Source organism: Hyperoodon ampullatus, assembly GCF_949752795.1.
Source record: "Hyperoodon ampullatus genome assembly, chromosome: 14".
In the NCBI taxonomy this organism is placed as follows: Eukaryota; Metazoa; Chordata; class Mammalia; order Artiodactyla; family Ziphiidae; genus Hyperoodon; species Hyperoodon ampullatus.
Genome location: NC_136927.1, coordinates 21,121,763 through 21,134,823, shown reverse-complemented (window position 1 = coordinate 21,134,823; position 13,061 = coordinate 21,121,763). Strand labels below are relative to the sequence as shown.

Sequence of the window (13,061 nt, the reverse complement as noted above, 5' to 3'; positions counted from 1 at the left end):
CCGCAACGGGAGAGGCCACAACAGTGAGAGGCCCGTGTACCACACACACACAAAAAAACCCACAAATATTTATTTGTTCAGCATGAACCAAACAGCAAGGGAGCCAGCCAAATTTAATCAGTATCCGCACAAGTTCCATTTTTAAATATATATGTGTGTATATATAAAGTATATGCATGTCCTCTTAACATGGTGTGTATTTTATATATTTAAATATCTAATATGTGGATTATATAAAATGTATAAGTATATATATATAAGTATATATATATATGAATATATATATGAATATAGAAGTATATAATTACAAACACATAAGTAGATATAAGTACAACTATATACTTAAATATATACATTTAAAGTCTACATACTAATCAATATAAAATGTGTATGTATATATTTCACTTCATATAGATACATGTGTGTATACTTCCATGCTGTTTTTCAGAATTTTATTTACCATTTTCTTCAGCACTGAGAATAAGATGGGGGCCATGAAAGCCACGTCCGTGGTAGTTTCTCCCATCAAGTTAAACCATAACTAAGTCCCTTCTCAAAAATCTCAAATGAGACCTACCAAAAACTTACAGGCAAGAAAACAGGGGTTTACTCAGCCAGCACGTGGGGTCTTCACAGAGCTTCGACCACAGGGCTGGCCTCTGCAGTCACGACGAGGTCTCCTCAGACACCGCATACAGATTTCATTCTTGTTCCAAAGGGAATTTTGAGTCCGTGAGATGTGTAGCCTTCATGGAGGCAGGATTCACTTTTGCTCATATAGAGAAAGAAAATATGTGTGTATATTTTCAGTCCTCCAATGTGATGTTTTAAGGGTGGGTGTGAGCTTTGCTTGCCCTAAGAGAATGTGGCAAAGAGTCTACACTGCAGAAATCAGGACTTCTTGGGCTACGCAGCCAATAAATCCCCTTCCCCACACCCCTTCCTGCACCCGCCGTGTGAATAGTGAGGGGGAAGCCAGCCCTCACCACCATCCCTCTGCAGGCCAAGTTGACACTTTTGCAGCTGACTTCATATTTAGCTGCTTCATGGACCATTAGGATGGACTTTCAGGTTGGGGCTGGCCGTTTCCAGTGATGTGTACATTGGACCACTCCTCCTCTTGAATGCTGTTTGGGGTTAAAACACGGCATTCTGATTGACTTTGAGCTTATGCGGGGTTCAGTTCCCTGTTGCCGTTTAACAAACGGCCCGAAACCTAGTGGCTTAGAAGAGAACATCTAGCTCACAATCCTGCAACTTAGGTGGACACCTGTCTCTCTCCATGTGCTGCTGACGGGGTAACCTGGCTGGGTCTGGGGGAGGGAGGCCTCCAGGGGCCTCACCTGAGGTGTTGGAACAACGGGGGCTGCCCGGCTGCACTCCCCGCGTGGCCTCAGCTGTAGCCCAAGCTCCTCTGTACGGACCCTGGCCCAGAGGATAGAGGGCATCCTCCCGCTGCCTCCTATGGGTCCAAGCCAGCCACCAGGCCGGTCCAGTTCAAGGGGAGAGCTGTTTGGATTCCTTTGGCGTAACGGAAAAGGGAGCAAAAGGGGAAAAGTTAATGAAATTCCAGTGTCTATTGCAGAGAACATTCTAGAACGTAAGCCCTGAGAAGGCCTTGCTCAGAATTGTAAGGCCGACAAACTTCAGAAAGATTATCTAATAGATGCCTGGGATTCTTAATCTGGTCGGCCTCAAAGTTTCTGTGGACCCCTCGAAATTGAATGCAAACAGCTGCCAGTGTGCGTGTATTTGGTTCCAGAGGAAGGTGGGGGATTTGTAGCATTCAATATGTCCTAAAGGAGGCTATAATCCAAAAAGGTAAATAACTTCCATCCCACAATTGGCAGGCAGCATTCATTACCTGCCTGTGGACAGAAACAGCCTTGAAAATAAACACCAGCCCACAATTCTAGCGCTTCAAAAAAAAAAAAAAAAAAATCAGCTGTTTCGACCAGCACCAACCTGTCTTAGATTGTGTCTCCTTTTCACAGAAAGCCTATAACTGTTTTCCTCAGTAAGACACTTCGAATTTTAAAGTAAAGATCACCTCTCAAGGTTGAAAATGTTCTGAGAAGACTCTTCATGGTAGAAACAAATCAAGGTCAGGAAGGGTAGCTGGGAATTGGAAGGGGTCGAAAGGAGAGACACAGATGGAAAATCCGGGGGCCTGGGCTGGCTCTGGGCTAACTGAACCATTGAAAAGAACCATAGATAGAATTTAAGGGATCTTCTCCAAGTCATCTGACCCTGTATCTGACTTGTCTTTACTGTTCTCTGCAGCCATGGGACCCGATGCGCCGGGGAAGTTTCTGCAGTCGCCAACAACAACATCTGCGGAGTCGGAGTGGCCTACGGCTCCAAGGTCGCAGGTAGGCTGTCCCTGCCAAAGAATCCCAGGAGGCATCACACTCGGGTCTCGGGCCTGGCCACGGCGCGGCAAAGATTCCCAGTGGAGCAGGAGAGAGGGGACTGGTACACTTAGCAAGAGTGAAAAACATTTTTTTAACTTAACCTATATGGCAAGATCAATAAACTTAAAATTTTTTTAAGGTGCACAGATCCTGAGCACACAGGTCAATGAAGTTTCACAAACTGACCACATCCATGTAACCATCAAGAAACAAAACACGACCAGCACCCCAAAGCCCTCCTTGTGTTCCCTCCCACTTACTGCCCATACACACAAGAACAGTCATGACCCTGATTTCTAACAGCAAATGTCAGTTCTTCCCAGTTTTTAAACTTTATATAAATGGAATTGTACTGTCTGTACTCTTTGTGTGTCAGCATCCATAACATCTTTTTTTCTTTAATTATTGGAGTAGAGTTGATTTACAACGTCATGTTAGTTTCTGGTGTACAGCAACGTAATTCAGTTATACATATGTGTGTGTGTGTGTGTGTGTGTATAGATATTCCTTTTCATATTCTTTTCCATTACGGTTTATCACAGGATATTGAATAGAGTTCCCTGTGCTGTACAGTAGGACCTTGTTGTTTATCTATTCTATATAGACTAGTTTGCATCTGCTAATCCCAAACTCCCAATCCAACACTCCCTCACCTGCCCTCGCCCTTGGCAACCACAAGTCTGTTCTCTATGTCTGTGAGTCTGTTTCCATTTCTTAGATAGGTTCATTTGTGTCATATTTTAGATTCCACATATAAGTGATATCATATGGTATTTGTCTTTCTCTTTCTGACTTACTTCACTTAGTATAATACTCTCCAGGTCCATCCATGTTACTGCAAATGGCATTATTTCATTCTTTTCATGGCTGAGTAGTATTCCATTGTATATATGAACCACATCTTCTTTATCCATTCATCTGTCGATGGACATTTAGGTTGTTTCCATGTCTTGGCTATTGTGAATAGTGCCGCTATGAACGTAGGGGTACATATGTCTTTTCAAATTATAGTTTTGTCTGGATATGTGCCCAGGAGTGGGATTTCTGGTTCATATGGAAACTCTATTTTTAGTTTTCTGAGGAACCTCCATACTGTTTCCATGATGGCTGCACCAATTTACATTCCCACCAACAGTTAAGAGGGTTCTCTATCTTTTCAAATTATAGTTTTGTCCAAGTAACCATAGTATTTTAATAGGAATCAAATAAAGATGGTAGAATATAAGGAGGTGTGTACAGATTATTTTAAACATACTCAGAACTCTTCCAAATGTTTTTGGTGGGTTTTTTTTGTATGTTTGTTTGTTTGCACAATGCCTCTCATCTTTAAGGGAAAATATTCTACCTAGAACCTTTTTATTAAGTTCCGCGGGAAAGACATTTAACAAATTCCTTTTATGGGCCTTTAGAAAGAAGAGTGGCTGGTCACCAGAAATTTAGAAACCAACACCTCCCCCTGCCAAAAAAATAGAGAGAGACAGAAAGGGAGAGAGAAAATGAGAGAAAGGGGTTCATAAGCTTTCAACAAGATGCTGGAGAATGGAGTGGCTCCTGGCTCATTCCACGTTTTGCATCAAATTTGGTTCTTAATTTATTCAGGCTGAGTCATCCAACCTTGCTTTTCTTTTTTTTTTTTTACAACTGTCTTGATATTTTTTTCCTGGTGATTTAATGGAACCATAAACATACTTTGTGCTGACACTTGCATTTCCAGGGACCTAAATAAAGCAAGAGCAACCTATACAAACCCACCATTAGCCTCTTTCAACACTGTCTGCTAAGAGGTTTGCCTGAGCTGGGTGCTGAATTCCTCAAACGAATACATCCAGAGGGTTCTGAAATGTAACTGGCGAGGCTTTGCCCCTTGGCTTTCATCTCTCTGTATTCTGTGTGCCTCCAAAATGCTGGCATCAGAATGTCAGAAGCCATTATGAGCTCAGGGGAAAGAATATCACCTGGTTAATATTTTACAAGCCAGGCTCACACTCCAGGTGCTGAGTCGGGGGGTTCCCTATTCGCAGGGCAGAGTGGAGGCAACTGAAAATGTCAAACGTGGATTTCTCATTCACAATGACTGTCTTCAAAAGAGTTTTGAAGTTTCTGCATGCCCAAAGTAACTGGATTTTTGAACAAGGGATCCTCAGAACAACTGCCTGCAACAATGAAGAGTTGGGATTAGCTCATGGCAATTGGAGGTCCACTGGGGTCTTTTTCTCCATCTGCTGCTTCTTTTTCTCTCTTGTAATTTGCACTCTGAAAACATCTAAGCTGCTTATCAAATGTACCTGATTCTCCTGCTCTCTTTGTTTGAATTCCCTAAAGGCAAACCTGAAGCAAGGATCTGGGTGCAAGGAGTTTCTTTGGGAGGTGACCCTGGGAAGCCAGTGAGGGAAAGAGAGGGAAAGATGGTGGGACGAGGGACCAACAGAGGGTGTGTAGATGAGCTGGGGCTCCCTGACTGGGGCTCTGGGGGGCTCTTGCCCCGCTAGAAGAGGAGGCTGGGAGTTTATCCACCAATTCCCATCCCTCATCGGTGGGTGGGGTCTGGTGGGGGGCGGGACCTCAGCCTCGAGCGCCTGGCCTGTCCAGCCTGCAGCTCCACCCACAAGGCAGAGGACACGCCCCAGGCAAGCCCCTCGTTCGGGTGGGCAGATCCAGGCAGAGTGTGACAGCCTCTGACTCGTCCCTGATGCCAAAGGCGAGCGGATGCAGCCCGGTACCCGAAAGACACGACCCGACCCGTGTCCGTGAACCCCGATAGCTCACAGGTCTCAAGGCAAGGCTCTGAGGATCCAAGAGCCGAGCCCAGAGCCGGGGGGGGGGAGGCAGGCCCAGCCCCACAGAGGCTCTGAGCAAAGGGGCCGCCTTTTTGCGCTCCCTTAACCCCAGCTTGCTTCCTCTGTAGCCACTCTTACGGGTCCTAAGCGCTCAGGGGCAGGAAGGTCCAGTCCCCACCCTGTGCCCAGCAGGACATCCAGTGACTCAGGGCTCCCCAAGGGGAGCGAAAGGAATTCTTCCTGAGAAAGCCCTGGAGAGGTACTCAGGAATCGCAACAGAAGCAGAATTCTACCTTACAGATTTGAGGGGAACATTTTGTTCATTCTGGCTGGCAATTTCAAAAGTTGGCTGATTTTCCTCATTCTACTAATAAATGGGCCGTACTCTCCGGAGAATCTTTCCTTTCCCGAGCTTTCTGAGCTGGGGAGGTCTGGAGCGCCATCTGGTGGCCGACCCGTATCACTGCTCGTCTCGAGGTGTTCAGTCACAGGGTAGGGAGGCGATGTCCCAACTGCCCCCTGGATCCCGGGTCTCTTGTCTTCAAAAAAAGGCTAAAGTTAAGGTGCTGCAGAATCTCAGTCCAGAAAAAGAAAGGAAAGTGGAGACGAGATGATAAAATGAGTACTCTGAAGGGAAACAAGGAAAAAAATCATTGAGCATCTCTTCATCGGCCCGTGAGCCTTTTGGGTTTCTCTTCTACTCATACACTTTCTCATTTTTCCATGGAGGTTCCTGTCTTTTTCCTGTTAATTTGCACACGTTCTTGGTATATCCCACATATTAGCCGCTGATCAGTTTTAATCAGCACAAGGATCTTCTCCCAAACTTTCACATGAGGCCATTAGTCTACCTGGATTCCACCTCTGTATGTCATGCCAGCTGGGGATCAAGTTTTATTTTTCTCCAAATAGTGAGTAAACATCCCCAATACCATCTATTTAATAATCCATCCCGTCCCTTTGATTTGTGGTGCCACCTTCATTGTATATTAAGTTCCCATACACATGTGGTTAGTCTCTGTGTAAATATAATTTAGAGGAAACTTCTTAGCAACTGTGAGTCAGGAAGTAGCCATGCTCCTTCCTCTACTGGGCCTTTGTATGTGCTCTCCCTCTGCCCAGAACACCTGCCCCCTACGGCCCACCTGGCCACCACCTCTTCATCCTGCAGCAAGCGGGTCCCCACGGCATCCTCCAACATCATTGCCCAGGCCAGTCCCCATCCACAGATAAAGATGCTGAATCTTCTCTTCCCAGCACTAATACTGTCAGTTATCACAAATTCTTGTGCCTGGTTCTTTGATCAGTATCATTCTCTGCAGGCAGACAACAGTGTCCACAAAGACAGGAGCCATGTCTGTTGTCTCTCACCTTCGCACCCACAGCAGGGTCTGGCACACAGAGGATGCTCAAACCCTATTTGCTGAGTGACAGAAAGCAAGGAAGGAATAAAGAGAAGGAAACGTTGGTGGATAAACCCATGATAATCAGTAGAGATTAATCACTGAACAAAAGAATCGGTGGATGAGTGGAGTTAAGGGATTAAGGGCATAAAGATCTAAGGACCCAAAGCTGATGGAATTTCTACCAGGTATCTCCCCTTCTACCAGCACCATCTCAGCTTTGCTACTTTATCCCAATCAAATTAGTTCCAAGGAGACCTGGGCCTTCTCATCACCCACTTCCCCTCCCCAGCAAGGGCACACTGGGAATGTCCACCAGCAGTGAAGACAGGCAGGGGACCCCTTTGCATCAACAGCCTAGGCCACTCCAGGCCAACGAGCATCACGGCCATCCATCCACTGTGTGTCATCTGGATGCTGGAAATAGAGCGTGTGAATTCCCAGCAGCTCATCTTTTCCATTTACCCGTCAGAATCTCAAAATCTTGGGCCCCAAAGAGGGTCTAAAGTTCCCTGAGTCTGAACACCCACTGACACTTGCATGATGATAACAATAACAAGAGCAGCAATAATAATAATAACATATGGTCTCTTCCAATGTGTCTGGCACGATGCAAAACCTTTTACTCACTTAACCCTCTTTACAGCCGTATCATACATTATTATATATTTTATAAAGAGAACATATTTATTATATATTATTATCCCTCTTTTACAGAGAACGAAACTGAACATGGGGCCACACAGCTAGTAAATTGTAAAACAGTTTAGCACCCAGCGCAGCCTGGGTCCCTGCACTAAAACACTTGAAGAGCTTCTCTCTCTCTTTTTTTTTTTTTAATTAATTAATTTATTTATTTTTGGTTGTGTTGGGTCTTCGTTGCTGTGTGTGGGCTTTCTCTAGTTGCAGTGAGCGGGGGCTACTCTTTGTTGTAGCTTCTCACTGCGGTGGCTTCTCTTGTTGCGGAGCACGGGCTCTGGGCACGCAGGCTTCAGTAGCTGTGGCACGCAGGCTCAGTAGTTGTGGCGCACGGGTTTAGTTGCTCTGCGGCACGTGGGCTCTTCCCAGACCAGGGCTTGAAACTGTGTCCCCTGCATTGGCAGGCAGATTCTTAACCACTGTGCCACCAGGGAAGTCCCGAACAGCTTCTCTTTTCCTGCTCTCCTGATATAGCCTGGACCCAGCCTGGAACTGCACGCCTCCAGTGATGGGAAACTCACTCCCTCACAACAAAGTCTGTTCTGCCTTTGGACATGGGTAACTCTAGAAACTTCTTCCTTAAGATGAGCTCTCTCTTTGACTTCTGCTGCCTGTTTCCATGAGCACAGCTGTTACCACTTCTTCTAGCTAACACATGGCAAGGAGAGAGGAAAATTCCAATTAGTCTGGCTCCCAAAGAGTAAATGCTCTGTAACACGCAGACCAGTACATCTGGGCTGTCCCAAAGTCTTGGTGCTGTCTCAAAGCTTTAATAACTTCAAATTTATTTGAAGTTATAATAAATAAATAAATAAATTTTATTTATTTATTTATTTATTTTTGGTGGGTTGGGTCTTCACTGCTGTGCGCAGGCTTCCTCCAGTTGCGGCAAGTGGGGTTACTCTTCATTGAGGTGTGCGGACTTCTCACCATGGTGCCCTCTCTCATTGCGGAGCATAGACTCTAGGCTTGCGGGCCTCATTAGTTGTGGCACACAGGCTCAGCAGTTGCGGCACACAGGCCCAGTTGCTCCGTGGCATGTGGGATCTTCCTGGACCAGGGCTCGAACCGGTGTCCCCTGCATTGGCAGGCGGATTCCTAATCACTGCACCACCAGGGAAGCCAATATAAATAATGAACCCTTCAAATGATGTTTCTTGCAAGTTTGTCAGATTTATACCTCTGAGAGTATGAAAAAGGCTCGAAATGCATCACGCCTTTTGGGAGATGCTGTCTCTTGCCTTCAGTCCCTTCCAGGACTCAAGAGTTGCAGCTGGGTGCCCACCATGTGCCGGTCCTGCTGGGGGGCGGGGATGCAGCAGTGAGCCAGCAGACAAGACACCTGCCCTCACACAGCTTCGAGTCTAAAGGGAGACCCAGACAAGGAGCAAACAAGCACGACAATATCAGATCATGATTGCTGGTTGCTGGGGCACAGCAAGTGACTTGAGGGCAGGTTCTACAGCATCACACCTGGGCTTCTGCAGAGCCCCTCAGAGCAGCCCCAGGCTGGGGCCAGGCCAGGTGGCATTGGCCTTACCTGCCTTCCTCTGAAGGCAGAGCAGATAGACTTATGCATCTGCTAACGAGTGCTCCTTTGAGCAAAGATTCTAAAAAGAGTTTGAAAACCACACTGTAGACCGTTATCAAAGTACCCTGAAATTTCTCTACCAGCGATGAATTGCTTCTACATATTTGGCCAATAAAACTCCTAATAGTCCAGTGAGTTTGTACATATTTTATCTGAGTTTTTAAATAAAGCAGTAAAAATCGCTTGTTGGCACAATGATTAACTTGTTTCCAGATCCTTAAGACCTAGACCAGCATGCATCGGCTCCTTAGCCTGCAGATGAATATTAATGAACACAAAAGTGGCGATTATCGACACTGAGATGTGGGTACAGACGTAGCACTTCCTGGTGTCCGTACAAGCTCACCTTTTGTAACAGGAGGAGAGGCAGAGGATTTAGCTCAAACCCCTGGGCTGTGCAGCCCCTAGAGCCCAGGGCTGCAAGCAAGCCGTGCAGCAGGCGTGAGGCTCGGGTTCTAAAAGGCAGGAGGGACTCACAGATTCACTGCTGGTCATGAATGCGGTGCTCAGGCTGGCGGGAGGGCAGGGGACAGAAATGCTTGATGTGCAGGCTCTCCTGCCATCACCTCGCCGCACCAGCAGAGCATTGTGCAAACGTGAGGATGCTGAGTCCTGGCTCCCTGGGCTTCCCGCTCTCCTTCTGCCTCTCACTCTCACTCTCTTGCCTTCCCCATCTTTCTTGCTCTCTCTCCCCCTCCCCACCCCCCTAGACCATCCAGGGACAGAGTCCCTCCCTAAAAACCCTTGGGTCACCCTGAGCCTGGGTCTTGGCCGCTCATGGGGCAGTTGCCTGCAAAAATTAATACTGTATCTCATTCAATTCATGCATGCCTCATTCCCTCCGAGCTTAATGGGATTCAAAGAATGCCGGGGGCCTGGCCCCTGAATATGAACGAGAACCCTGCTCCCAGCCCGTGGCCTCCCTAGATGCTGAACAGTCAGAAGATTAATACACAACAGCTCTGATGTTCTGGGGGGCACAAAGGGAGCCAGGGTGGGATGAAGAGGGAGAGAGGCACAGAGACAGGACTTGCAAAGAGAGAGGGCAAAGGGCACCAGCTGGTGACAAAATGCAAAGTCGCCACTGTTTGGCACGCGGGACAGTCCGGGTGCACTTTGGCCAGAGTTGAACTTCTCCCTCTTTCCAATGGAGGCAGGCTATTCAGTGCTGGTCATCTGGGCACTGGATGAGTTCAAGACCATCTGAGTTTCCTCCTTGCAGACAAGTGAATACCAGCCTCTCTGTGACATTTCCAGTCCACAAAGTGGACACGACGTGTGAGAAGAAGCTGTGCTCTTCAGTTTATTCTGTAAGCTGTTGGCCACCTTTGTTAAACAGACTTTTTAAATGAGCAAAATATAGGTGGGCCAAAGGTGAAATGTGGAGTTTTAGATTTCCTATCCCTAATGAAATGAACCATAGAACTTAGCTTCTGGCAAGTTGAAACCAAAGACTATGCTTATGCTGTAGGCGTTTTTTCCAGGAGAAAGGATATTAACTAATAATTAGACTCGTTGGCAAAAACGGTGACCTGATTTTTGAGTAGAGGATGGAAAGTCTGGACCTGTTATCCCTGCTAGGGAGAAAATCAACTAAATTAGGTAATAATATCATGCATGTATTCACCAAATATTTATCAAGCTTAAGATAAATTCCAGGCACCATGCTGATGCCCAGGGACATAGAAGTACACAGAATAGACACGTGCCCTGGACACAAAGACCTCGCTGTCTGGTGGTAAATGAAACACACAAATAAACAATTGTAAGAGAAGGCTGACAGTGCAGTGCTAACAGAGGACCTGCAGAGCTGGACCCAGAAAGACTTCAGGGGAAAGGCCTACTGAGCTCATAGGTTAGACAGGAGGAGGGTGAGCACTGGGGAACACTGCAGTGCAAGCGTAAGGGAGGGGCCATGAGACGTGGGAGGAGGAAAGAGAACCTTAAGAGAAAAGACAATTTTCTGTCAATTTCATGGGCCCTGTAAGAGCCTGAATCTTCCTTCTTTATACTTTTTTCTGGAAAAATGTTTATCTCAGAATTAACAAAACATGCATGTAAAAGCATTAACTTTATACCCCCAGTGTCCCAATTACCTAAACAGTCATTCTCATGTCAGGTTGCACTTCAAAACCACCTTAGACCAATATGTGCTTAGGCCCTGTGCAAATATTCAGAAACTCCAGGGACCGGGGAGAAGCGGCCCAGGCACAGTATTTAGGAAATGCTCTCCAAATGACCCTATAATTATGAACTGCTTTAAGATATACAAGCCTATTACCTGCAACTAGAAAAGGAAAATCAAGATGCGAAGGCAGTCCTATAACTTTATTCAATAATCAGCAGTTAGTTATCATCCACATGAACTGTCTGTAGATTTTAGGCCCTTTTTTTTTTTTAATTTATTTTTGGCTGCGTTGGGTCTTCGTTGCTGGGCACAGGCTTTCTCTTATTGTGGTGAGCGGGGGCTACTCTACGTTGCAGTGTGTGGGCTTCGCATTGCGGTGGCTTCTCTTGTTGTGGAGCACAGGCTCTGGGTGCGCAGGCTTCAGTAGTTGTGGTGCGTGGGCTTAGTTGCTCCGTGGCATGTGGGATCTTCGCGGACCAGGGATCGAACCCGTGTCCCCTGCATTGGCAGGCGGATTCTTAACCACTGCGCCACCAGGGAAGTCCCTGTCTGTAGATTTTTGAAAGTGGTGACAGGTACATAGGTAACCAATGTATATGAATCTTCTTTCTTTAAGTTGGTGTGCGCACCACATTAGGTGATGCTTGTGTAGTAATGCCCTTTGACCACCGGGGACAAGTAAGAAGGGTCAGAAGCCAGGCTCTGACTATGTACAGACCAGCCCTTCGTTTCAAAACTCCCATGGACGGAAACACTTAGGTCAGCTTCAGCAGCACTCTAGGTCCCTTGCTACGAAATAGCGTATCAAGCAGAGAACAATCTTGGCCCCAAACAGCAATGTTTAGAGGGTAATGATGAAAGAACAAATGCCCTTCCCATTGGCTGCTGCTGAGTGAACCCTGGACAGGCTTTTTCTAGACAGCCCAAGGGTGACGTGAACCGTGGGTGCCACAGGCCTGGGCTCCTCCTAAATCCCTGTACACACAGTCACACAAGCAGAGAAAAGTTCCCAGCGAGAAGTCACTCCTACAAGGCATCACAGAAGCACACACTTTACAAAGGTGGCCTAGGGGAGAAGGAGGAGGGGGTGTATCCTGCACCCCACTGCAAATATATTTTAGAATGACCCCTTCAACATTTCTGTTCCCCCCGCCAAAGCCCCTTCCCAGCTACGATGCAACTGAGAGTTCCTTCCCTGCCCCTCCCCCTTGCACTGTCCTGCCCCTGCCCCCTGCCCTCTAGAATTGTTCCTTAAATATCTAAGGGCAATCGCCTCCCCACACGGTCATGCCCAGTAGCTTTATTTCTCCTCTGAAACGTGTCCCCCATCAACCCCCCAGTCCCTGGAAGCCAAGCTTCCCCTCAGAAACAGACCACATTAGGAATTCTAGCAGCTTTTGCGAAGGGGATAAGATTGTCTTCAAATAGTTGCATAAGGAAAGGAGTGGGTGGGGTCCAAAGGGATGGAGTGGATCGGTCAGTGCACCTGCCTGATGCTCTGATCACACACACAGCGTGAGGCTGGATTCAGGATCGCCCGGCTGAGCCCAGGGCACCAGGAAGGCAGACCTCCAGCCACACCCAGGACCCCAGCCCCCTACCCCAGCTTGCCTCCTGTGAACCGGGGACCGGCACCCAGCGCTCCCCGGCCCTCACTGTCCACAGGGATCCGGATGCTGGACCAGCCCTTCATGACGGACATTATCGAGGCCTCCTCCATCAGCCACATGCCTCAGCTGATAGACATTTACAGCGCCAGTTGGGGCCCCACCGACAACGGGAAGACGGTGGACGGGCCCCGGGAGCTCACACTCCAGGCGATGGCGGACGGCGTGAACAAGGTAAGGTCGTTCCTGCGCCAGGAGGCCCTGGGCCACTCCCGGGGAGGAGGGGTACGGGGTGTGGGTGGGGGAGGGGAAGGGGTGAGGAGTGGGGGAGGGGCGGAGCGCTGGTGCCGATTGAGCGCAGCGAGGGTCAGGGCGGCGGCGGAGGTGGGACTGTTACCCTGTGCCTTAGCTCAGGTCCTTCGAGAAATGGACCCCAAATCGG

At 47.6% G+C, this 13,061-nt stretch overlaps 1 protein-coding gene across 2 annotated transcripts in view; it reads left to right on the top strand.

Annotated features, from left to right (window-relative positions):
• The window catches only part of PCSK2 (proprotein convertase subtilisin/kexin type 2), a gene marked incomplete at both ends in the record, with an annotated part of 215,608 nt that overhangs the window by 173,754 nt on the left and 28,793 nt on the right, over positions 1-13,061 (top strand). For both annotated transcript variants that reach the window (XM_079718832.1, XM_079718831.1), the window contains 2 exons: positions 2,284-2,372; positions 12,678-12,853. In XM_079718832.1, the coding sequence (XP_079574958.1) occupies positions 2,284-2,372; positions 12,678-12,853 (265 nt within the window). The remainder of the gene's footprint in view (positions 1-2,283; positions 2,373-12,677; positions 12,854-13,061) is intronic.